At 44.6% G+C, this 24,041-nt stretch overlaps 1 protein-coding gene across 3 annotated transcripts in view; it reads left to right on the top strand.

The window, feature by feature from the left end:
* The window catches only part of ETV1 (ETS variant transcription factor 1), a 127,676-nt gene that overhangs the window by 82,752 nt on the left and 20,883 nt on the right, over window positions 1–24,041 (top strand). For all 3 annotated transcript variants that reach the window (XM_086941959.1, XM_086941958.1, XM_086941960.1), the window contains 2 exons: window positions 15,100–15,168; window positions 16,374–16,442. In XM_086941959.1, coding sequence (XP_086798085.1) covers window positions 15,100–15,168; window positions 16,374–16,442 — 138 coding nt within the window. The remainder of the gene's footprint in view (window positions 1–15,099; window positions 15,169–16,373; window positions 16,443–24,041) is intronic.

Raw genomic sequence — 24,041 nt, 5'->3', positions numbered from 1 at the left:
ATGATCTACCACTGATTTAGAATCCATGTTCTCATTTTGAAGGACTGTCATCAGTTGCAGCTTCGATTTTGTCTCACCGTTGAAGATTGGCCACTCTGTGCTCCTCCGCTCATTACCGTTGTTGTGTTTATGCCGCTGCTTTATCTTAGTATTCGTCTAAACACCATTTTCCTTTTTCTATAGTTAATTGTAATTTGTTCACTTTCCTCGCTCCACTCTGGTAGACTTTCGTCCGTTTAGTCTCATTGGATCTTTGCATGTTCTTAATGTGTGGTAGTTACTGTTTTAGTGACCCTTTATGAGAAGGGTAATGAGCCGTGGCTGATAGAGCACGGGTACCGGCTGCCTCCATCTGCCCGTGACAAGGCAACACAAGTGCTGATTGTACTGCGCAGTCTCGGAGCATATCTTGGTCAAAGTATGGCATAGTGATGGCTTTTGGTGGAGCAGCGAACCAGCATTTTGGAAAGGGAGTCCTTGCCCCTTCAATCCTGAATGGTGTAACCCTAAGTCCAGGCTGTTTGTAAGGGACTCTTGCTGATTCACGGTCCCTTCCCTCATTAACCATCAGCTTGCTTCTGCAGCCTACGCCATTGGGCATCCAGAATACCGGACATGTTCCACATCAGGGCACGGCGGGGGCAGACGGTAATTCTTAGAATCAGTGGAAAGAATAAAAGAATTGATTATTAGACTCGCCTCGGGTGGGTCTGTCTGGTTCCCCTGCATGGAGAATCTGTGACCTCATGCTCACATGTTGTAATCCATGCTGGTCCTCTTCACCGGTCAGTTTACCAGAGTCTATATTATGAGTACCATTGAATTGGGTTACACTCTTCTTCCTTTATAGGCCAATACTTCCAGCAGACCTCTCTGGATAAACCTGTGCTCCATTGCCTGTTCGGTTATGTTTTAGTTCACAAAGCAAAGTAAATGTTCAGGAAAAAAATGTTTATATTGAATGTAGGGATTAGTACAGGGCCCGCTTGTTCACACTGCTTAAAAACAAAAGTGTTATAACTACACGATCTTGTAAATTGGAGAGCTGGGCCAGACAAACAGTATGAATAACTGGTTTATTCTGTTTTTAATTGCAGACGTGTGTTTTGTCATGCGCATTTTATATTCATAGATTATTCATTGTTTAACAAAGCACAGCAAATGACGTCATGTGCTAAACAACAGGCAGCACTATCTGCAGACCGTGACACTGCAGGCAGCTTTCCATAGAAATGTATAAATATCATTTACATCTTCGGTTACAGTAAGTGGCACCAGCTAGTGATTTCATTTGTGGATTGAGAGCACAATCTGGATTTGCTCTTTGTGCATTAAGGCAGGTCAAATGGACACGGGCTGCTTTTTAAATCATTAATGGAAGACTCAAGCCTGCTTTAAACCAATCACATCAGCTCCAGCCAAGACTGATTCATCCCCAGGGCTTGAGCTCTGAGCGCGCAGTTCTCACATGAATGGGCTTTGTTAGCCTGAAGTTTCATTCATAAAATGGAGGAAGAGTGTAAAAAAAACTGAAAGGCCGACTTGCACAAGGCTGGAGGGTGTAATGTTCCCTCAGCTGTTGCCGTTCCCAGATAGCGTGCAAAAATGATTAATGTGCATTGGCCCCAGGCCTTGAGTAACACAACACCGTGTTATGGCCTCGACGTGTTCCTAGTGTGCAGCCAATAGTAATTCCTCGTGCCGAAATCAGAAAGATAAACAGGATCTGGTTGGTCTGAATTCCTCGCAGATCTGTCACTTAAGCCACATTCTCTGTTTGTGCAAGCTGAGATTTACAGGCCAGGGGGGGAGACAGAGCAGGGGGGGAGAGGGGGAGAGGGAGAGAAAATGCAGTTTTATTTTACATACATTTCTGTCAGCAGAGCTCAGAGAAGGAATTCTGCCGTCTGTTTTCAATAACCTAGATCAATTAGACAAATATGATCTTTAAAGGGGTTCACCTATATTTTTATTTTATTGTTTAGAAAGGCATAGTCATCTTAAAGCCGAAGTTAGTCTTTTGTTTGGAGTTAGTCCACAAAAAAAAACATATGTGCGTGAGCGTAATAACTGTATCTCTTCCTAAGTCAGTAGTATGTGTTACCTAGTATTAGAATCCTCGTTTGCAAGTTTATTATGTTTATGAAAACCATTCTTAATAATTTTCGGTTAAATTATAATAGCTGTCAGATTACATGTTTCCCTCCTCTCGCCCTCATACTAAGGCTGTGTTTCACTGTACCTTGGTCAAAATTAAACATAGAAAGTATTGTGACGACATCGCGCTTTTTGCACGTCTGTGTGAAATTTAGCACAGCATACTGACTACATAAAGTCTTGTACAGGCAGAATATTAACATTGCATATTACCTATGCTGGAGAATACAATAGTAAATTGACTTGTCCCTTAGCTGTTTACGTGATGAGTTATTTACCAGTTCAGCTGTGCTGATTAATATTAAAATGGTTAAAGTCTGGGAGGGCCATGCCAGGGTTAGAACAAATGACCTAAACGTTGCAGATATCTAAAGCAACCACATAACCTCCTCATCTAACCAAACCCTCACATATGGACATCTCACCCATCTCCGAGAGAAAGTTCCTACTGCCTACCATAAACCAAGCAGGTGAATTTCCTGTCAGTTCCATTGCGTTAGTTCGGAGAGTGCTCTCGAACGAGCTCTCGATCTACGGATAGGTGGCTTGTGGCCACCAAGAACACGGTGCTCCAGTCCTGGGCTTTTCATTGATTTCAGGCTTTTCGTTGAATTCCGGTGCATTTCTTGACTTGAATGCCCTTAACAAGGACGACAACTCCCAGAATCACGTTAGGGGCTCATAACGAGTTTCCTGTAGCAGTGTTGGCAGAGGGCAGGTATTAGGGGCTCAGTGTATCCGGACATGTTCAACCTAGTACTGTAAATGCCGGTTCTGGGTTTACAGGATGCGAATCCACACCCAGTGAAGTTACAGCCAAGCCCTGGGTTCCCCGTGCACTTAGGGGGTGGGATAACCTACCCCGCCCCAGCAATGCCCTGATAGGCTTCACGCTCCCCTCAAAATCCTGACACCCCCCGCAACCCACAGCTCTCCTTTTATTGGGCTCAGACCTGGGAAGGCACCAGGTGCTACTACGTCTGTCTTTTCCCATTCTGTGGTTAGTAACTTACATTTCTCTCTAGCTAGTTTTTTACTGCCTATTTAGAAAGGAACGTCTCTGCCCAGTCCCATATAAAAGTTACTGACAAGGACAAGGACAATGTAAACGGCCAAAAATAAACTAGGATGTAGTATCTTATATGGAACCTTAACTGAACAGTTGCTAAGGCCTGACTTCCAAAATATGCATTCACACTCCTCTGTGCTCGTGGCGACACAAATGTTTTCATCACGTGGAACATGAAAAAGAAGCAACCCTTCTTTTGCTGTATAAATGTTCCTGGAACCTTGGTTACGTTCGTGGCCTCTTAGCTCACGACTTAGATTAGAATGGGGGCACTAGATAAGTCCTACATCACCTGCTGAGTCAGCTGTACACTCACCTCAATGAAGATGTGCACAGACTGTTGTGTGGTGGTGATGGAAATCAGCATGATGTAGCCCAGTGGGACCAGTCTGCACAAGGCTCCCTACTAGAGCACACTTCCAGTAAACTTTGGAATTGTAGGTGCGTGGCAGTAAATGGATTACGTCCAGGATTCTTCGGGACAGGTTATGCAAGGGGGATCCATAAGGTACTTGTTTAGTATCACCATACCCCCTTGACCTGAGGGATTCCAAACCAGACGTGCATGGTTTGTTGTTAGTTTTCAAGTTGTGTTTCTAAAGTCCTAAAGAAGAAATGTTTCGCTTGGCAATGGGTACTGTTTTTGTTCTGTTTTTGCCCAGCCCTTGTGGATGCATTAGGTGGTAGTTTTCTTCCTGTGGGTTAGTCAGATTGAAAAGTCTACTCCGTGTTTGAACTGACATTTAGATTCTTGATGCCTGATGGTCAAACTGACAAACTGTTTGATGGGAAATGCCGCTGGTCACTGTAAAATATTTCTAACATGTAAGCCTGGCAGCGTTTAATGGCAGGTGTTAAATATACCTCTCAAAGCAAGAAATCTGAGTCCTTTCGCAACAGTTGTTAACTCTTTGAATAGTTTATTTTAGTCACAAGACCTTTGTAGAGCAGTGATTTCTCCCATCCCATTGCCTGTGTGGCAAAAAGATTCGTCTGTGGGTGTCTATTTACAAAACTATATCCTATGATGTGAATCAAGTGCAGTATTGGGGGATATATGGGCCACACCCTAAACTGATTGAGGATAGTCCTACCGTATATGTTGCATACCCTTTTTAGGTCTCACCTAGCAGACAGAGCAAGCAATCTGGTTGCGAAAGGCCTATTGAGAACTCACAGTGGTCTTACAGTCCCACTTAGCAATAGTTGACTTTATTGTCACTCCCATTTAGTTGCTTCTCATTTGATAGCTTGCCTTCCTCTTCTTGTGTTTGTCCCTGATCTGGACCATAGCCTCGCTATCATCCTTGCAATTGACTGACTTGTTTCCTTCCGTTGCTCACTTTTAGGGAAAAACTTTAATTAAGTTTTGCCTGCCCAGCACTTGTGCTGTGCTTGTGAAATCTACTGTATTTAATATAAATCTTAAAATGGGCTTACATCCTGCCCTTGCTTTTTATTGCTTTGTGTGCTTGCCACTTACTTTTCCTCCGTTTCTATTGACTGTAGCATACTACTTCCTGTTGTTCCTCTGTGTTTCTCTTTAGCAGTTTCCCATGGCCCAAGTACTGTTTCAGTTTGCTTTGCTGGAACTTCTTTCAAGTGTGTTAGCATCCCTGCTGTCACTACAAGATCTACACCCTTGCTTTGAGGCATCAGTGTTTTCCGTGTGCTGTGGGCTCAGCTCACTGTGCTGGTTTCAGTGGAGATCTTGTGATACCAGTTCTGGCACGGTACTCATCAGTTCCCCCCTGGGGAAACGTGCACTCACCGGTCCCCTTGAGTCTGAAGCAGGCACCCACTCTAGTTCTTTCTTTTGTTGCAGAGGCCGGCGCATGCAGAAACCCCCACTGCAGCCATATCAAAGATATTGAGCACACAAGAAGAGTGACCAGCGCCCCTCGCTGCTGTGTGCCTGACTTTGCTTGTTTTAATTCCCACCCTCCTTCAAAAGAGTACTGCATCTTATTGAAGCTCTGCTGGGAATCTAGGTACCTGTACTGTGTGTGCCGCATCTAATCGCCACCTTGTGCAGTTGGGTTCCGATCGTTCAACAAGTGCATCCTGCTAAGATCTAGCTAAAAACCCTGAGCCCTTGCAGATGTTATCAATACCACCATCTGCTGCTTCTAGTATGGGGTTTGGCCGTCTTGTCTCAGTTCCTCTGACCCACAGCCCTGTTCAATTTGAAACTTAGCTAGGCATGTGAGTGTTACCATTTACCATACATGCTCTCTCGTTGGCTTCTCTAATTCAGCGAACTGGTAACGTCAGCTCTTTCTAAGCCACTGCGCTTCCCCATACTCACCAAATGCAAACAGATCTCCGCTGCTTTGTGCAGAGGAACATACCATATGGAGTGGAAATCCAAGACCCAGTTTCTCACCTCTCTCCCATTAACTGAGTGATTCGCTTACATCACTTCTCTCTTATTAACTGAGTGTCTGGCTTGCATCGCCTCAATGATACTAATTCGAGTGACTGACTTGCATCACCTCTCTCCTGTTAACTCTAGTGACTGGCTTACATCATCTCTCTCCAGAGTAACTCAAGCGACTGACTCACATCACTTCTCCCCCTTTAACTCGAGTGACTGGCTCACATCACTTCTCCCCCTTGATCTTGAGTGACTGGCTTACATCACCTCTCTCCCAGTTAACTCAATTGACTGGTTCACATCACCTCTCTCCTTCTCTCCAGTGAACTCAAGTGACTGGCCTCTTAAACAATTGCATAATTCATAAAAATGCAGATAGACATTACACGCCCAAGCAACACGCAGACATTTCAGCATTTTGGTTAGCTTGAACACTAAACTCAGAAAGTTAACATCACACATGAGCGAACAAAGATCTCAAGCTGATCCATGGCAGGTGTGGGTTGTTCCTAAAGTCCTGTTTTTTTCTGTAGATTCTGAGGCTTACTGTTTTAATTTTTCTTCAATGCTAGTGGACTGGAAAGCAAGAACAAGTTTACAAACTATTGCAAAAAAAAAAAGGATTGGCGAGCTACATGCAGGTGGCACAAAGCAACTCGGTCTGCTCTGTCATCCCGCAGGTGGGCATTCTATTCCATTCTTTCACTAGTGACCAGTCACCTCTTGTCATTCAGGGCAGCTAATGGTCTCTCTGGGCCTCACTCCCATAATTGCAAAAATTTCTTAGAAATAATTCACTTACATGCCGTTCAAGGAACCAGTACATCGCTTACCCATACGTTCATGACCACGCACGTCACTGCACATAAATTTAGGAGTGCTGATGGCCTCGCATTTAGAAAAAACCTAGTGCACAGGAGCGGATGCTACCTGTGCACTCTTCAAGAATAACATACACATTAAAAATGTGTTCAGGTGTGTCTAATATCACCTCTTTGCTGATTTGCTTATCCTGTGGTACCACGCTCTGTTGCGCAAGACTACCCTTATGGACCAAGGTTGGAGATAACCATAAGCAAAAGACCTCTGTCCTCACTACCCCAAAGCAGGGCAAATTGTCTACACTGCCTTCATGCACTGGGGACTTGAAAGAGACAGACAGCTAGATTCATCAAGCATTTTTGCGAGCGCAAACGGTGCGAATCGCAAAATTCGGCCGCTGCGCCCGCAAAAATGGCATTTTGAATTCATCAATGGGTCATGAACTCGCAATTTGAAAACTCGCAAATAATTGCGATTTCTCAAATTGCGATCGCATTTAAGGAATCTCAATTAGAGATTCCTTAAATGTTATTCATAAACCTCTAAAAATTTCGAATTCGCTATTTTTTACCGCTATTTACCGCGAAGTCTGACTTCGTGGTAAATAGCGAAAACTTAGAAAAATGCACCTTCGTGCATTTTTCTAAGTGGTATGTTACACACACACATGTCCTTTGGACATGTGTGTGCGCAACATCAGTCTACATTGACATTTCAGGGGTGCTACAGGGTGTCCTTTGGACACCCCTGGCACCCTTGAAATCGCATCCTTATTTGCGATTAGCAAATTGCTAATCGCAAATAAGGATTGACTCCCCATTCATTCCTATGGGCCTCTTTGGCCCATAGGAATGAATGGGGAGTCATTCCTTATTTGCGATTAGCAATTTGCTAATCGCAAATAAGGAGGCTGTAGGAATCGCAATTTATTTTGTGATTTCTACATGAATCCCGATTTGCAAGTCCTTAATAGCGATTCTTTAATAATCGCTATTAACGACTCGCAAATCGGGACATTGATGAATCTGGGTGATAATGTTTAACTGCATGCCTTAAACACCACAGATGGTGGACGCCAAACGTTCTCACTACAGTGCCACATTCACTTGAGAGGACCACCGTGGTCTTTTGCTCTGATCCTTCATAGCACATGCCTGAGAGCCAAATGTGACTTTTTGCCAACATATGCTAATTTTATATTGTACATGTATGTTTAAGCCTTTCTACCCATTAACCTGAGGGCCTTTTAATGCTAATTGCTAACACTTGTTCAGGATTGAAGCCACGTGTGCAGTATCTGTTGCATATTGTGCCTTCTAAACTCTGCCACCTGCTGCCCATAAAACATCTACTCGCTAGTGACTTCTGTCTGCAATCATATAAGCTCTGCCATACAAGAACATCTGAGCACTTCACCTACTCTCAGACACCACTCACCCTGCACACTCACACACCATTTACTCTGCACAGTTATCCTGACATTGCACTGGCAGTCAGATACTTCTCACCCACCACTCACACAGTGCTGACTCTGCACTCACTCACCATTGATGCATCTCTCCCCCAGCACTCACATTCCTCTCACCCTCCTCACACACCTTTCACCCTGAACTCAAACCGCTCCTCCTGCACTAATACTATTGACATACTGCTCACCCTACACTCACACATCTCTTACCTTGTGCATGGTGACATCCCTCACCTTAAATACTCACAGAGATCTCAACGCTGCACTGGACACGCATCAATCACCATGCATTGAGGCACTTTCACCCTGCACTCACAAACGTATCAACCTTCATTCATGGACCAGTCACCCTGCACAGAGAGCACTCACACCATTCTCCCTGCAATCATACACTGCTCCCACACCTCTTAACTTATTGGTAATCCCATAGGTGAAACCTAAGGCATTTACAAATGCTTGTTCTTTTTGGCTGCGCAGTGCAAGATGGTGTATTTGTTTTCCATCTCTTTGTTGTGTGCTTCTCCTGTGCAAAGTGTCCGCGCTTCTTTTACTTTCACACAGACAGAGGTACGCTGACTTAAACAAGATAACACACAATGTTAGCTTTTATGCACCACACTAGACAAATACTGGCCTAGCCCACTTGACATACACCCGCTCATCACCTTCCAAGCACTCCAACTGAATAAAGCCTCACTGAACTGCAACCTCTCTCCGTGGTTCATCAAATAAATGCAACCATAGAGTGCCATATAAGTGTAATTGTGGCACAGTAAAGTATAATTTGCATACAGTGAATCCAAGAGGCCCTGACACTCTCAGTGGTTATCCTGAAAACATGGCATGGAGCCTGCCCCGCTTGACCGGTGGTAAAGCATGCTGGCGTACACGTGCTTTCATCTACATACGTTTATTTAACCTTACTGAGTAAAAGCTGTGGAAAGGATGGAGAATAATATAACCATTGCAATCTAATCACCTCCATTCACCTCTGGGAGAGGAGTGAAGATGGAACTCGGCTCTCCTATATTTATCCCCCAGCAGCCATTGCCTGTCTCCCTCGCTAGGAGAGATGCAATTAACCCGCAGTTTCTACTAAATGCTTGCTTTGAAGTAACCCTGCAGAACCGGTTAACATGCTTCTGGGTCTCCCAGCATTTACTACAATCTGAAGCTGCAGAATGCCAAATTTCATTGGTCGGGCTTTTTTATTCGATAAGGCAGAAATGGAAGCAGCAGGCAATTTAATTAGCAGTAATTTTTCTGAGTAAGTCATTACTTTGATGAACTTCAGAGCAATGTTTATGGCTCCTAATTAACCATGTTAGTCATTTGATTGAATAATCACTTTGGAAATGTTTCTACAATTTGATTAGGGCCTGACCCACTCTGATAGTCATAAATTAGCTTCCAGCACTTTAGAATAACAAGACATTGGTTACTTTATTGGGAATATAGTTCCCGCATGTATTTTCCAGTCCCCTCTGCTCAGCTCATGAAGAGCAGAGGTATGTTTTGGTTAGAGTTAAATGATGTTTGCACAAATAAATCTTGTTTATTGGCTCTCTAGTGCCTGCTTAGCTAATGTGGGCTCTGGTGCAAAAATATGGAGCAAATGCCTTTTGCTTTGCTTTTGCTTCTTGTTTAATTAGAGACGATGATAACCAGGTTTGCTGTTATCCACATTGAAGAATGACAGCATTGAAATGAACGAGATCCGCCGAATGTGCCATATCTCTACTGTGTGCACCTATAAATCAATACAGCAAACATTTATTTCCATTGTTTTTTAAAAATATGAAGGATGAAATTGTATGAGGCAAAATCGATTTGCTCCATTTCTTAACTTAAGTAAAAAAAATGTTCATTTTTATAGGGGATTTATTTGTTTAAATCAGCAATTCAAAGTAAAGGTAACAAGCAGTGGTTTCTGTCCATTTGTGCGATGCTCTTTCTCCTGGATCAAAAATACTTATGTAAAAAGAGAGCAAAGTGCGTTTGTTCTGTAGCTTTTTTTTGTTTTTTGTTTTTTGTGTCAGTGTAAACTTTCAACAAACCTGCCACCACTGATGTTAATTGTTGATTTTGAAATGTTGCTGCACAGACATTTTCACTCAGTGGTATTGGGTAGTTATTGAATTGCACGGTTGATTATTACACGTACATGTTTGCTTTGTATAGTTCTGCACAGTTACTTGTTTGCTTAAAACAATCCTCGGTCAGTGTAAGCTGATCCTTAATGTAAACGCATTGTCATGTTTTTATTTACAGAGATATTTGAGCAAGTTGTTTATCTTCAGATCTTTCCATATCCCAAGGTGACTTTGGCACCCTGTTGGAAATTCCTCTTTCTGCATAGCCCTCCTCCTCCCGTTTTTGCTGAATCTGGTTTTGTTGGCTTTAGGACTCTAGACACTACCACTGCTAAAAAGTGCTAACGTGTATATGCTCTGTACTAAAAAAATTATTTACTTATAAGTCCATAGAAAAGTGAACCATATGTGCCCAGGGCTTGTACATTAAGTGCTACTAGTGGGCCTGCAGCACTTATTGTGCCACTCACCTCAGTAGCCATTTCAACATGTCTCAGGCCTGCCACTTCAGACCCTATGTGTACAGTTTAAACTGCCATTTTGACCTGGCAAATCTGCCTACTTGCCATGCCCAAACCTTCTCTTTTATTGCACATAACTCACATCTAAGGTAGGCCTGGCTTGACAGTTCGGGCTGGACTGTTCCCATGAGTAACAGGGTCAAGACTGATTTGCATATGTCTGGGTGTAAACTGGGGTGGCGAAGTGTGCAAAAGAATGATGATGGATTCAACCCATCTCTAATAGTGACATGGGTGTTCATTGTTTTGCCTTAGACAACCCCATCAGCAGAGTGCAGAGTATTTAAAAGGTAGGATATGAACTTTTGAGTTTTACATGACTGGTAGTGAAAAACTGCTAAATTCGTTTTCCACTACTGCTAGGTCTCTCTCTCCCATAGGCTAATTTTGGGATTGCCTTAAAACATCTTTTAAGTGTAATTTATTTTCATTTGAGAAAAGATAGAGAAATTGAGATTTGTATATCTGAACTCACAGTTTAAAATCACAATTTATGCTGAAGTCCGATTTTATAATCTAAGTCTGAAAATGCCACTTTTAGAAAGTTGAAATGTTCTTAGCATATCCATTTTGTGCCTCTGCCTGTTTCTGAATGCACATATGGGTTGGATGACAGCTGAACTTTGTGCGTTCTCTCTAGACCAGTCACACACAAGGGAGCTGAGGTGTCACACATATCCTGATGGCCCATCACCAGGCTGATGGAGCTCCCCGAGCTAGAGTGAGAGGGAGGAACTGTCACTTGCACCGAAATAGGGCTGTCCCTGTCACCACACAAAGAGCTGCATATTCCCCTGAAGTGTGTCAGAGCCATGGAATGAAGGGCAGGGACCATGTAAAATTCAAAGGTCTCTGAAGTTTTCCTACTTCAAAGACTAAAAAGGGTATAAGTACTGGGCCTCTGACACCATATAGTCAGTTCACTTTTGGGTCCTATGGAGACTCTGCCAAGAAGAGGTGCTGCGCTGCAGGATGGACTGCCACTTTGCTCACTGCCTGCTTTGCTGTGTTGGCCTGCTGATTTCCGTGCTGCCAGGAGGGACAGCCACTTTGCAACTTGCTCTGCTGTGTTGGCCTGCTGCCTCTTGCCTGCCGGCGATGTCAACTGAACTTACTCTCAACCACCTTTTGAATCCTACGAAACTGCAAGGGCTTGCTAGCTTGTCCCCTGTTCAGGAAGTCTCTGGATCATGAAAGACTCCTCCTTTCCCCCGCACCCTCCTGCCATGGGACTCTGAACCCCGTAAGTTCGGCGGTGGGATTTGACAAAGGTTAGCCTGTGCCTGAACACCACCTCGATTTTGTAAGAGATCAGCCCTTCCATTTGCCGTAGGATCAAGTACTCCATTTTGCCCACTTATGGCACTTCAAACTATACTTCTGCTACCCACTTCCTATGCTGTGTGTGCCGATCAGAACTTCCGCCTTTTTCAGTGCCACTGCAGCGCATCACAGCGCAGCTCCCCAGTGACTAAAGGCGGGCCAGAAACACGAGGCTCATCTGCCCGGTTCCGCACACAGAATCGGCACTGGGTGCTCTAGTCTGCAGCTAATTTCCAGGAAGCTACAAATTACACTTCTGAGGCCTGCTCACACCTCCTCAGCTTGCCTCCTGCATCAGTGCATACGCTTGGATTCCCGGACATCGGCAGCCCCTCCTCACAAGGTACTGTGCATGATAGGACCCATATGGTTTGGTTAGTTTTCCTGCGCAGATGAATTAGCCTCAGTGGAACATTCTTGTGCCACCGGTTGGAGATTTCTGTACTAATAACTGCGGAACCCTGATTTTCCAATATCTTGCAGCCGCATACCCGACGATCCACTCTTTGGATCTTAAACAGTGCTACCCTGGTCAGAGTAACTGTAAATAACCTCCCAAACATGAGTTTTCTCTCAGCACTCATATCTTTAAGCACTGTGTTGACCTTTACAATTTTAAACATGCAAGATTAGGAAAGTACTTATTTGATTTTTGTCATTTTAGTCTTGTGTTATTCAGTAAATAGTGTACTATTTTTCTAAACTGGTGTAGAGCCTTTTTGTGGTGGTACTGTATTTTAAGTGTTGCTCAAATACTTTACACATTGCCTCTTAAGTTAAGCCTGACTGCTCTGTGCCAAGCTACCAGAGGGTGAGTACTCCTCTGTGCCAATCAACCAGAGGGTGAGTCCATGTTAATTTATGGTGTGTATCTGACTCACTCTGACTAGGATTGTGGTTCCTGCTTGGATAGGGTGTCAACCAGAAACCTCAATTTCTAACACTCCCCAAATAACTTTCATACAATTCTGCCAAGGTTTCTAGTTCATTTTGGTAAGGCTATGTTGGAGTTAAGGGAAATGGGTTTTCCAAAGCATTTTTAATTGCAGCAGAAGCTTTGCCGACGTCATGCTCAAAGGGGTACTGAGAACCACAGACATACTTACTAATGTGTAGAACAGGGTAATAAGGAGCACCATCAATCTGATCAAGGATCTCTGCCTATAGACCACAGTTGCAATAAATACCTCTGGTTTGAAGTGCAATTCCCCCAAAAATTTTATGCTGAGCAAACATATTGCTGCTTCGATATTTAAAAATATTTTGCTGGTAGTTACTATTTTTTGTATAAATACTTATTTTATTCGGCAGGCTGCAACTCTGGTTACCGCTCATTCACATACTTGCTTTGTTGCATTGTTCCAAAAGTTAGCTTTAACATGCCCTTCATTTGCATTGAAAATTACACCCTGAACCCAGACATTTTTGTTTTAAATGTAAACAATTCTATGAATACATGCTCTACAAATTATGGCAGGCAATACTTTTTGCATATTATATGCAGTGTGTTCTCTTGTATGTTTGGACGTATAGGGACAGGATAACTTTGTTGATTCTCCCTATATTACAGGGTTTATAATAAGACCTGAACAAAGCCCCAGACCCTCACAATTTTTGCACGGAGTTAGTCTTGTGGTGATCGAATCAATGACCCCAGAAGTCAATATTTTTCAAACACACTCCAAGCTGGAGCTCTATGCTCTTCAGTTGGAGTGCAGGGCCGCCTTGTGGTTGTTTATATGATTGCATTTTGTGGACTGAAAAATGTAAAAACAAAGACTCAGAGACATGTTGGTTTTATTTAAAAAATATTTATATATACATATTTCTATTAAACTTTCTGTGCAGTAATTATTAAACGTTGCATTGTGTGAATAAATGAAATATACCTTTGAATACAATTATTGGTGATTTTTAAACAAAGATGATAGATCTGCTTTATATATATTGGTATGCTCACCCCTTCATAAAGCCAATAGTCCTACTTTTTGTATTCTGGCTTTGTGACTCTGACAAAGTCATTAAGTCATGCCTGAGTACGGCCAGAACCTGTGGACCGACCGCACCGTGCTCATACCAGAAGGTGTGTGCTGCATGGGGATAAATCGATTGCAAGGGGTTGGGTGCAGGGGCCAGCTCCACTGTCTGAGCTATGCACTGCTTATGACCTCTCATATTACACCAATCATGACTTGTTCTATGACATTATTGGTAACACCATTGCAACATCTTAAATTACATCACTGATGACAAGACTGTGCATGGCGGGGTCACAAGTTCTAGTTATTTTAAGGTATGAGTTATAGTTACTTGTGATAACTATGACTGTTGAATGTCAGTGTTTTTTAGGTTAAAACGTTAAAGTATCACCGAAAGTTTCACCTAAGTAGCACGTTACTTTAATCTTTGTTTTTTTTCAGTCAAAAAAAAAAATTATATGTTGAGTTAGCCAAACCTTGCTAAACATCTGGTGTATCTGGAACACCTTTGCGTTTGGTTATTTATGCTTTTGCAGATATTTAAAACGAACCAGATATCAAATGATTGTCTTTATCATGAAGTGTGTACCCAATTTAGCACCTGCTCTTTCAAAAATGGGCAGTAAAGCTTTATTTAACACATATAAAAGGTGTGGGTGTTTCCCCATGAGTATGTTCATGTGCGCCAAAGTGTCTTGATTCTTAGGGTGAAGATCAGGGTAGAAAGTTTAATTAGATTTAATTGGATTTTATTTAATTGGATTTTATGCATTTAAGAAATGTGTCCTGAATTTTATTTTCCTACTGGCTTTACAGTAGTTTGTTCGCCTATATTTATGTTTTTATTTGTACAAATTAGATTTGCTTAATACAAAAAAAGGATGTTGTTTGCTACATTTTGAAGCTCCTGATGTTAGTTATGATGTACGTGAATGATGCAGGCCACATCTGTGTTGCATTGATTCCTACTCGAGGTATAAACCTGTGTAAAGACACACACGAGTTATTTCCTCATCTGTTTTTGACGTCTCATTTCTTGTTTGTAAGCTTTTGCTCTTTTGCTCGGATGAGCTCAAGGTCACTTTGAGGTCGAGTGTCGCTGTGCGAGGACAAGTGCTCTCTGCTTTGTGTGTCATTCTGCTTACATACTAACCATGTGTTGACAGGTTCCCCCTCGCAGTGACTTAAAGTCCTTTCCTCCTATTCCCCTGACTGCAGCCTGTCTCGTCGATAACCTGCGCGCTTTCAATTCCAGAGACGCCTTTGACAGTTCATGTCTTCTTATTTCAGAAGTGCCTAGCTGCCATTCCCTGTACATGAGGCCAGACGGATTCCTAGCCCACCCGAACCGGACAGACGGTACGTTTTTCACTCTACCACTTTGGTGTAGTGCCACTTTGATATATTGGACCCAAAGTACACTTTAAGTTGCCTTTCACTTTCCTCAAGTTCAACTAACTCTGGGCGGTTAGAATTCGGGGATGCAGGTCCATACCTGTGGCAAGACGGGTTCCCTACGGATGCCTCTGGATGGAACGCAAGGACATACAATCGGTCCCCCACCTGAATTGCTGAGGAGAACAGCCTGCTTTTGCGGTCATGTCGCGGGGCAGGCGCCTCTCATGCCTTAGTTAAATACATTTTCTTTAAGCGACCCATTCAAAAAAATGCTGAGCACCGTCTCAGAGTTTCTGGTAGGTTCCTCGCAGTCTCTTTTTGGCAGCATTGCTATTCCAAATGTTGCAGGTGCCAGGAAATGGTATTGACTCTGAGACATGGGCAGCCAAAGTCATTTTGTTTACAATTTTAAGGGCTTTTGTTTTTGGACTCCCCACATAAGGCTTTTTTCTGGTGGATAAGGTACACACACTGTCTTTGCACTTTCCCAAATTATGGTACACATGCACTTAGTTCTCAAGGAGGTCTTCTTCTCTGCATGCTCAAACAAAATCTGAATTTCATAAGGACACTAGGAATGTAAAAAGATATAGCTGTTGTTTTTAATGCAACACACAAAGCGCTATATCTGTTAAAAGTATCTAGTAAAATTAGAGTTAACTCACCAGAAAAGTGGAAGGGTTTTCAGAGTCATTATGGTCCAAAAACCATGCTTTTAACCTAACCTGAGGCATTTGTAGTAGGGTCAGTAATGTGCAAACGAGGCAGAATGGTGGTAGCAGGTTCATGTGCAGAAGAAAAGGTGCAAGAACTTGCGCAGTGCACAGTGGTTGAAGCGAAAAGTGGCGAATGAATAACAGACAAATGCTGTTGAATGATTCCTTTGGAAGCCCTGTCTTAGGGTTTTGGTCTTTTATCCACTCTCCCCTTGCAGTACCGGGGTTTCCCTGTCTACTGATAACTAAGAAATCAATGTATGCTTTCTCTGCGAACATTCACATTCCCACAGCCGGATGCAAACCTAGACACAATAGAACCACTCTTGCATTATGATATGTGCTATTGAGAATGAACAGTCAATCACTTCTCTTACCATTATACTGATACCATCAAGGGCTTCTGAAGTGTTTGCTGGTGCCAATGAATATGATTTTTTTCTTGTGCAGGTTGCCTGTTTGAAAAGGGACCCAGACAGTTCTACGACGACACCTGTGTGGTTCCAGAGAAGTTTGATGGTATGCCGCGATGCTTGCATCTAAATGTTTCTCTGCAATGGTTGTATAAAGCCTTCTTGACTTTCATTGTCTAAAATAAATTTGTGTTTTTAAAGTGTGTCCCGGGACTTTATGCGGTGATGCTGACGATGTCTTGTGTGCTCTTTTGCACGGAGATGCTCTTGAGCGCCAAACTACATTTTCAGAAATTTCATATATTTCACCCCTTTTCTTCAGCAAATAGCGCAGGTTGTAAGCAGCAAAATAAGGGTTTTTGAATATTTAATGTTTATAACAGGAGTATGTTGTTTTTGTGCTGTGTACAATAGGTCTCACAGCTGTAAAAAGAAATGACACAAAGTAACATGCCACTCACAGATGTGTAGTGAGATGCTAAAAAAACACCTGTAGGCGTCAGCGCAGGCCAAAAAAAAGCAACATTGTAGGCAGTTTGTATATTCTGGCCTCTGGTGGGGTGATGTCACACCGAATTTTCCTGTTTTGGGACTTTTGTGCGAAGAATTAGCACCCAATCTGTTGACAATTTTCCATAGGCATGGTTTGGTTTCAGGATACATTTTCTTTATTAAAAGTATTACTTTGTTTCTATCCTCCTTCCCTCTGATTGGACGAGAGATTGTTGTCAGTCTGTTTGAAGTAGTGCATTTAGCCTCGCAGACAGAGCAAGCAGTTGTGCGCAGATAATTGCTCTTTGTTAGCTATTTAGTTTGAAGCTTACACAGATACATTAATAAAGCAAGCAGAAAGCGCTGTATTTGCTTCTGCTGAAGCCAACTCTTTGTTCTGAGAAGGGAAATTATTTCAGAACCCTTATTTGAAAGATGTTTTCAGGATGAGGTGTAGTACACTGGCACTGTCTCTTTAAATGGATTTAATACTCGTGGAAATTGCCTTTGATTTTCATTTGACATCCCAGTGAAGAGGTTTGGGGTCAGTCTGCAGGGGCACAAGGGCAGAGCATAATCTTCTTTGCCTTCACGCTGGCTGAGGTCTCGCTGTTTGTGGGTCAGCTGGAGTGCAGAGGAAAAGGCTAATTACTCTGGTGTTTTTGGGCGATTAGTCACTAAATTCTGCGGGCTGTCTTTTTAGGTCTGGCTTGACATTGCAGCTGTGTTTTTTGACGTGCTCTTACCAGTTCTTAAAATTACTCCGAGTGAGTTTTGGTTTCTCCCAACGGAGTATTACCCTGTCCCCACAAGCAATTGGCTGTTTAATGTATCATTCCATCTGCCAAGAGGTCCATCCATTTGAATGCATAAGGTACTATTTACATCAGAAAAATAAACCCAGTCATCAAGCCGTTTGTCACATTCAGTTCTCCATCTCCTATAAGTATTTTATACAGAAAGCAATCAAGTTTCCAACTTTTTTTTCCAGCATAGGAAAAGCGAGCAGGTTTTAATGTGATAGAAAGCATGTGTGCATGCAGAGCATGTGGAAATCATTTGTGAATCCTTATGTTTACACGTGTAGCCACATTAAAGCCAGACCAATAGGCAATGCCAATTCTTGCACAAAAAGATCTAGTAGGAGTTGTTCTTATGAGCTTGTAACATGGAATAATATAGAATGACCTCCTGATGTTACATTTCTGTATTTGAAAGGGAGTGTGATGATGTAACAACTACACTTGTTTATTATGGAGTAGAATGCACACACACACATCTGTAGGTTCATGACCTCCTGATGTTACATTTCTGTATTTGAAAGGGAGTGTGATGATGTAACAACTAAACTTGTTTATTTTAGAGTAGAATGCACACACACATCTGTAGGTTCATAATACATAAGATCTAGTTCCTTTCTCAGCAATTTTCTAAAACATAATGGGTTCAATTTCAGAAACTGCACCAATGGAAACAAGCTCAAGGCGATTGCTCTTCAGATTTTTCCTACCCACGCTCCAGCCTGCTGTGCAGCTTAACATAATCACACAGGTGACAGGGGCATGGTCTAGCCTCTGAATTGTGATGTTAGATTTTGGATTTTAATGAAGGCTTTTCACTCAAAACAATAGTGTGATTCTAGCCAAATCACAGTCTCTTTTCGCATATGAACTGTACAGATGGGCAATATAACGTAATTAAAATGCATATAACTTGATGAATTTAACATCTTGATTCGTCTTCCATCGCCCAACAATTATCATATGGCCCTCACTTGTCCCTCAGCAATATTTCTGCTATATAGATATTACATATGCACATGCAAGTTATTAGTGTACGAATGTGCCACTGTGATTCATGTGCAGTCTAACAGAGGCTGTCTCACAGGATGATTTGTGAAGGCGAAGTCGGCCGCACCGAAAAGGAAGTGCAGTACACACTCTTGTTCCCCGCCCACCTCAAGATTATATACAACGGCACCACCATCTTCTTTACAGACCCTAGAGAGGCCTAGGGTTGGGCAGACCTTCACCTGCTGGCGACTGCAATTGACAGAGCCCAGCCGGCAGTGTGCACCACTGGGCGGTGCAGCCAGCAATGGGGCAAATCAAGCAAAAGACTGTTGTCTTGGCTACCTCCCCCAACCTGGAACAGATCATTGCAGACCAACGGCAGGCCATACAAGCTGCAACAAAGTTGGGGCCGAACAACATTACAAAACATGATGAGAAAGGACATCACATATTCTCCTCTAAGTAAGAAACCCTCCATTCTGAAGGCCCCCGAAATGGCTCACAGACACCTCCCCCACCTGCAAGTGACCCCGCAGACAGCAGATACTCTCATTTGAACATTTCAATAGTGATCTTTCTGATAGAATGCCGTTTCTTGAAGTCATATCTTGACACCTCATCAAAACCAAGCAGGCCATCACTGACACACTGGTCCCCCCTGCCGATGCACTCTGCACGAGCACACTGCGTTGCACACATCTGCCTCTCACCGGGGCCATGTGCATCACTTGGGAACTTGGAGACAGATGCCTTAGTTACTGGCAGCTCTTTACCGGCAGCCCTTGATCCTTAATTTGGAAGGGCATTCGTGCTACCCTGTTCTTCACCCATGAATAGCCTTGCCCCCACGATACACTAAGGCAAAACCAACATGCTCTGTTTGGGCGTGCCGCCGGTTCTGGTAAGCTCCCAATAGTGGCATCACTCACACATCAATATGGCTCCTAGCATGGACATCCAATTCCTCACCCTAAACATTCATGGCATGCACACCGCTAGGAAGCGATATACCATCTACTCCTATAACAAACACCAGCGGGTATAGGTTGGTTTTCTACAAGAGACCCGTGTCACAAAGGGTGAGCTAGATCACTTGCACAAACTTTGGAGGGGCCTTTTTTGCGCCACAACTTACCCGTCATATGCACGTGGCGCCAGGGTTTTGATTTGCCCCAGGCTCCCCTTCCAGGAAGCTGGTATGGTAGTAAACAAGAATTCCCGCTACGCTCTCCTCGAGGGCTGCCTAGATGGACGGTCAGTTCTCCTTGGAAGCATTTATATGCCCAGTGCTGAGCAAGGGGCCTTCTGAGACACCCTCACTGCTGCACCTGCCCACAACACCACGTCGACGTGGATGTTATAACTGCATACTTGAGCTAGTCCTAGATAGATCCCATCCTCCCTTAACTTGCTCTCCCCCACATGTGCAGGTAGCTTGTTTCCGAACCTGGGAGCATCACTGGGCACTCACAGACACATGGCGCTCATGACACCCCACAGCGTGGCTCTACTCCTTCCACTCCATTCCACATGACCTGCAAGTACAGCCTGGCCACTTTCTCTGCTCTCCCAAACTTGTATCCCTTATTCAGCATGCAGACTATCTGGGACGAATAGGCTCGGATCATGATGTGCACGTCATAAATCTCAAATTGGTATCCTCCTTGCCTCCCCGCCCACTTTTAAGCTGCCACCAGACTGCCTTGAGGACCCAGTGTTTCTGGAGGAGCAGGGACTATGCATCCGGCAATACATCTCCAAAAACAGCATCAACTAAGGTGCGGGAATGGGATGCCTTTAAGGTGGTTACAAGAGGAGCCTTTATCCAGCAGGTAGCAGGAGACTGCAGGATCCAGATGATGGTCATAGAGGCATCTGGGCATGCCCTAATTGACCTCTGCAAGGAAGCAGACACTGATCTTGCGCTCGGCTGCCAACTAGCAGATGCTAAAAATGCATATGTATCCCTCCTTGAAAACCTGCAGCACAAACATTTCACAGCCCATGTAGCTAGAGTTCACCAGAAGGGTGACAAGCGTGGCAGGCTCTTAGCTTGGCTTATCAGGCAGAAGATGATGACTCATTCCATAACCGAAGTGGTCAATCTTGCAGGTATTACGGTCCACAACCAGACTGATATACTGCAGACCTTCTATGAGTACTACTCATCCATCTACAAGGCGCCCCAAAACACCCCGGCAGATCACACAGACACGTTCCTGGTGAGCCACTCCTTAGATGTGGAGATCACACCAATGGACATAAGCAGGCGACCTCGCTGGGCTTAGACGGTTTGCCTCTGGAGTACTACAACAACTTTGGATCACTCCTGGCACCCCAGCTGACAGAAATGTAATAAGCATCACTGGGTAGTGGTGAGCTTCCCCACTCTCTACACAAGTCACTCCTGGTTTCCCTCCCCAAGCCAGTCAAGGACACCACACTGCTGGCTTCCTCCCGTGCCCCCTCCAATCAAAACAGCTTAGTCCCGGGCCGTAGATCTTTCCTGGTGAGCCACTCCTTAGATGTGGAGATCACACCAATGGACATAAGCAGGCGACCTCGCTGGGCTTAGACGGTTTGCCTCTGGAGTACTACAACAACTTTGGATCACTCCTGGCACCCCAGCTGACAGAAATGTAATAAGCATCACTGGGTAGTGGTGAGCTTCCCCACTCTCTACACAAGTCACTCCTGGTTTCCCTCCCCAAGCCAGTCAAGGACACCACACTGCTGGCTTCCTCCCGTGCCCCCTCCAATCAAAACAGCTTAGTCCCGGGCCGTAGATCTTTCCTAGAATATTTGCCGTCTCTTCCATGTGCAGGACCAGGTGAGGGGAGGGTTCCCATGGGCGACTTGCCTCATTCTCAATTTAGAGAAGGCATTTCATACTCTGCCCTGGCATTACCTATTCACAGTAAATGCATGGGGAAAGGACCCCGGCTTTTAGCCTACACGAAACTGATGCTAACATCAGAATCATTATAGATGTGATCTGTGCTATGTCTTGTTTGGAATCAACGGCTGAGTTCCGTTATTCTCGATGTTTGACTACTGATTCACCTACTGCAATGACACCTACAGAAATGAGGCCAGGTGAGAAAGCTGGTTGAGAGAAAAAAGTTCAACTGATGTAGCAGCTTTCATGAGCATTGCCTGCAACACGTACACTTGCAAACATAAACCTGCCATTATATGGCAGGGGTGAATGTGTGACATTGATCCACATTCGGTCCATCACCTGTTTTGTTCGCAAATTCCGCCATTAGTGCGCTGGGGATGCTCAGACGTGGGTCCCAGGCACTCCACACCACTGGAGTCAAGCTAGCCGGGCTGATGAGAGGTGTTACCTCGAAACCGGTCCGGTCCTCGGATGCTTGATTCCGTTCTGGGAAGGACATGGCTTTTGTAGTTCGGACTGGACTGTTCCCATGGGGCACAGGGTCAGAGCTGATTTGCATATCGCCATTGTCTAACCCGGGGTGGTGTGGAGTGCAAAAAAAACGAAGGATTTGGGCCCAGATCTTTGGACTGGGGTGAATGTGTGACATTGATCCACATTCGGTCCATCACCTGTTTTGTTCGCAAATTCCGCCATAAGTGCGCTGGGGATGCTCAGACGTGGGTCCCAGGCACTCCACACCACTGGAGTCAAGCTAGCCGGGCTGATGAGAGGTGTTACCTCGAAACCGGTCCGGTCCTCGGATGCTTGATTCCGTTCTGGGAAGGACATGGCTTTTGTAGTTCGGACTGGACTGTTCCCATGGGGCACAGGGTCAGAGCTGATTTGCATATCTCCATTGTCTAACCCGGGGTGGTGTGGAGTGCAAAAAAACGATGGATTTGGGCCCAGATCTTTGGACTGGGGTGAATGTGTAACATTGATCCACATTCGGTCCATCACCTGTTTTGTTCGCAAATTCCGCCATAAGTGCGCTGGGGATGCTCAGACGTGGGTCCCAGGCACTCCACACCACTGGAGTCAAGCTAGCCGGGCTGATGAGAGGTGTTACCTCGAAACCGGTCCGGTCCTCGGATGCTTGATTCCGTTCTGGGAAGGACATGGCTTTTGTAGTTCGGACTGGACTGTTCCCATGGGGCACAGGGTCAGAGCTGATTTGCATATCGCCATTGTCTAACCCGGGGTGGTGTGGAGTGCAAAAAAACGATGGATTTGGGCCCAGATCTTTGGACTGGGGTGAATGTGTGACATTGATCCACATTCGGTCCATCACCTGTTTTGTTCGCAAATTCCGCCATAAGTGCGCTGGGGATGCTCAGACGTGGGTCCCAGGCACTCCACACCACTGGAGTCAAGCTAGCCGGGCTGATGAGAGGTGTTACCTTGAAACCGGTCCGGTCCTCGGATGCTTGATTCCGTTCTGGGAAGGACATGGCTTTTGTAGTTCGGACTGGACTGTTCCCATGGGGCACAGGGTCAGAGCTGATTTGCATATCACCATTGTCTAACCCGGGGTGGTGTGGAGTGCAAAGAAACGATGGATTTGGGCTCAGATCTTTGGACTGGGGTGAATGTGTGACATTGATCCACATTCGGTCCATCACCTGTTTTGTTCGCAAATTCCGCCATAAGTGCGCTGGGGATGCTCAGACGTGGGTCCCAGGCACTCCACACCACTGGAGTCAAGCTAGCCGGGCTGATGAGAGGTGTTACCTCGAAACCGGTCCGGTCCTCGGATGCTTGATTCCGTTCTGGGAAGGACATGGCTTTTGTAGTTCGGACTGGACTGTTCCCATGGGGCACAGGGTCAGAGCTGATTTGCATATCGCCATTGTCTAACCCGGGGTGGTGTGGAGTGCAAAAAAACGATGGATTTGGGCCCAGATCTTTGGACTGGGGTGAATGTGTGACATTGATCCACATTCGGTCCATCACCTGTTTTGTTCGCAAATTCCGCCATAAGTGCGCTGGGGGTGCTCAGACGTGGGTCCCAGGCACTCCACACCACTGGAGTCAAGCTAGCCGGGCTGATGAGAGGTGTTACCTCGAAACCGGTCCGGTCCTCGGATGCTTGATTCCGTTCTGGGAAGGACATGGCTTTTGTAGTTCGGACTGGACTGTTCCCATGGGGCACAGGGTCAGAGCTGATTTGCATATCGCCATTGTCTAACCCGGGATGGTGTGGAGTGCAAAAAAACGATGGATTTGGGCCCAGATCTTTGGACTGGGGTGAATGTGTGACATTGATCCACATTCGGTCCATCACCTGTTTTGTTCGCAAATTCCGCCATAAGTGCGCTGGGGATGCTCAGACGTGGGTCCCAGGCACTCCACACCACTGGAGTCAAGCTAGCCGGGCTGATGAGAGGTGTTACCTCGAAACCGGTCCGGTCCTCGGATGCTTGATTCCGTTCTGGGAAGGACATGGCTTTTGTAGTTCGGACTGGACTGTTCCTAT

This window comes from Lissotriton vulgaris, chromosome 10 (genome assembly GCF_964263255.1).
Source record: "Lissotriton vulgaris chromosome 10, aLisVul1.2, whole genome shotgun sequence".
Taxonomy (NCBI): Eukaryota; Metazoa; Chordata; class Amphibia; order Caudata; family Salamandridae; genus Lissotriton; species Lissotriton vulgaris.
The sequence above is the reverse complement of the archived record's forward strand: the minus strand, read 5'-3'. Positions and strand labels throughout refer to the sequence as shown.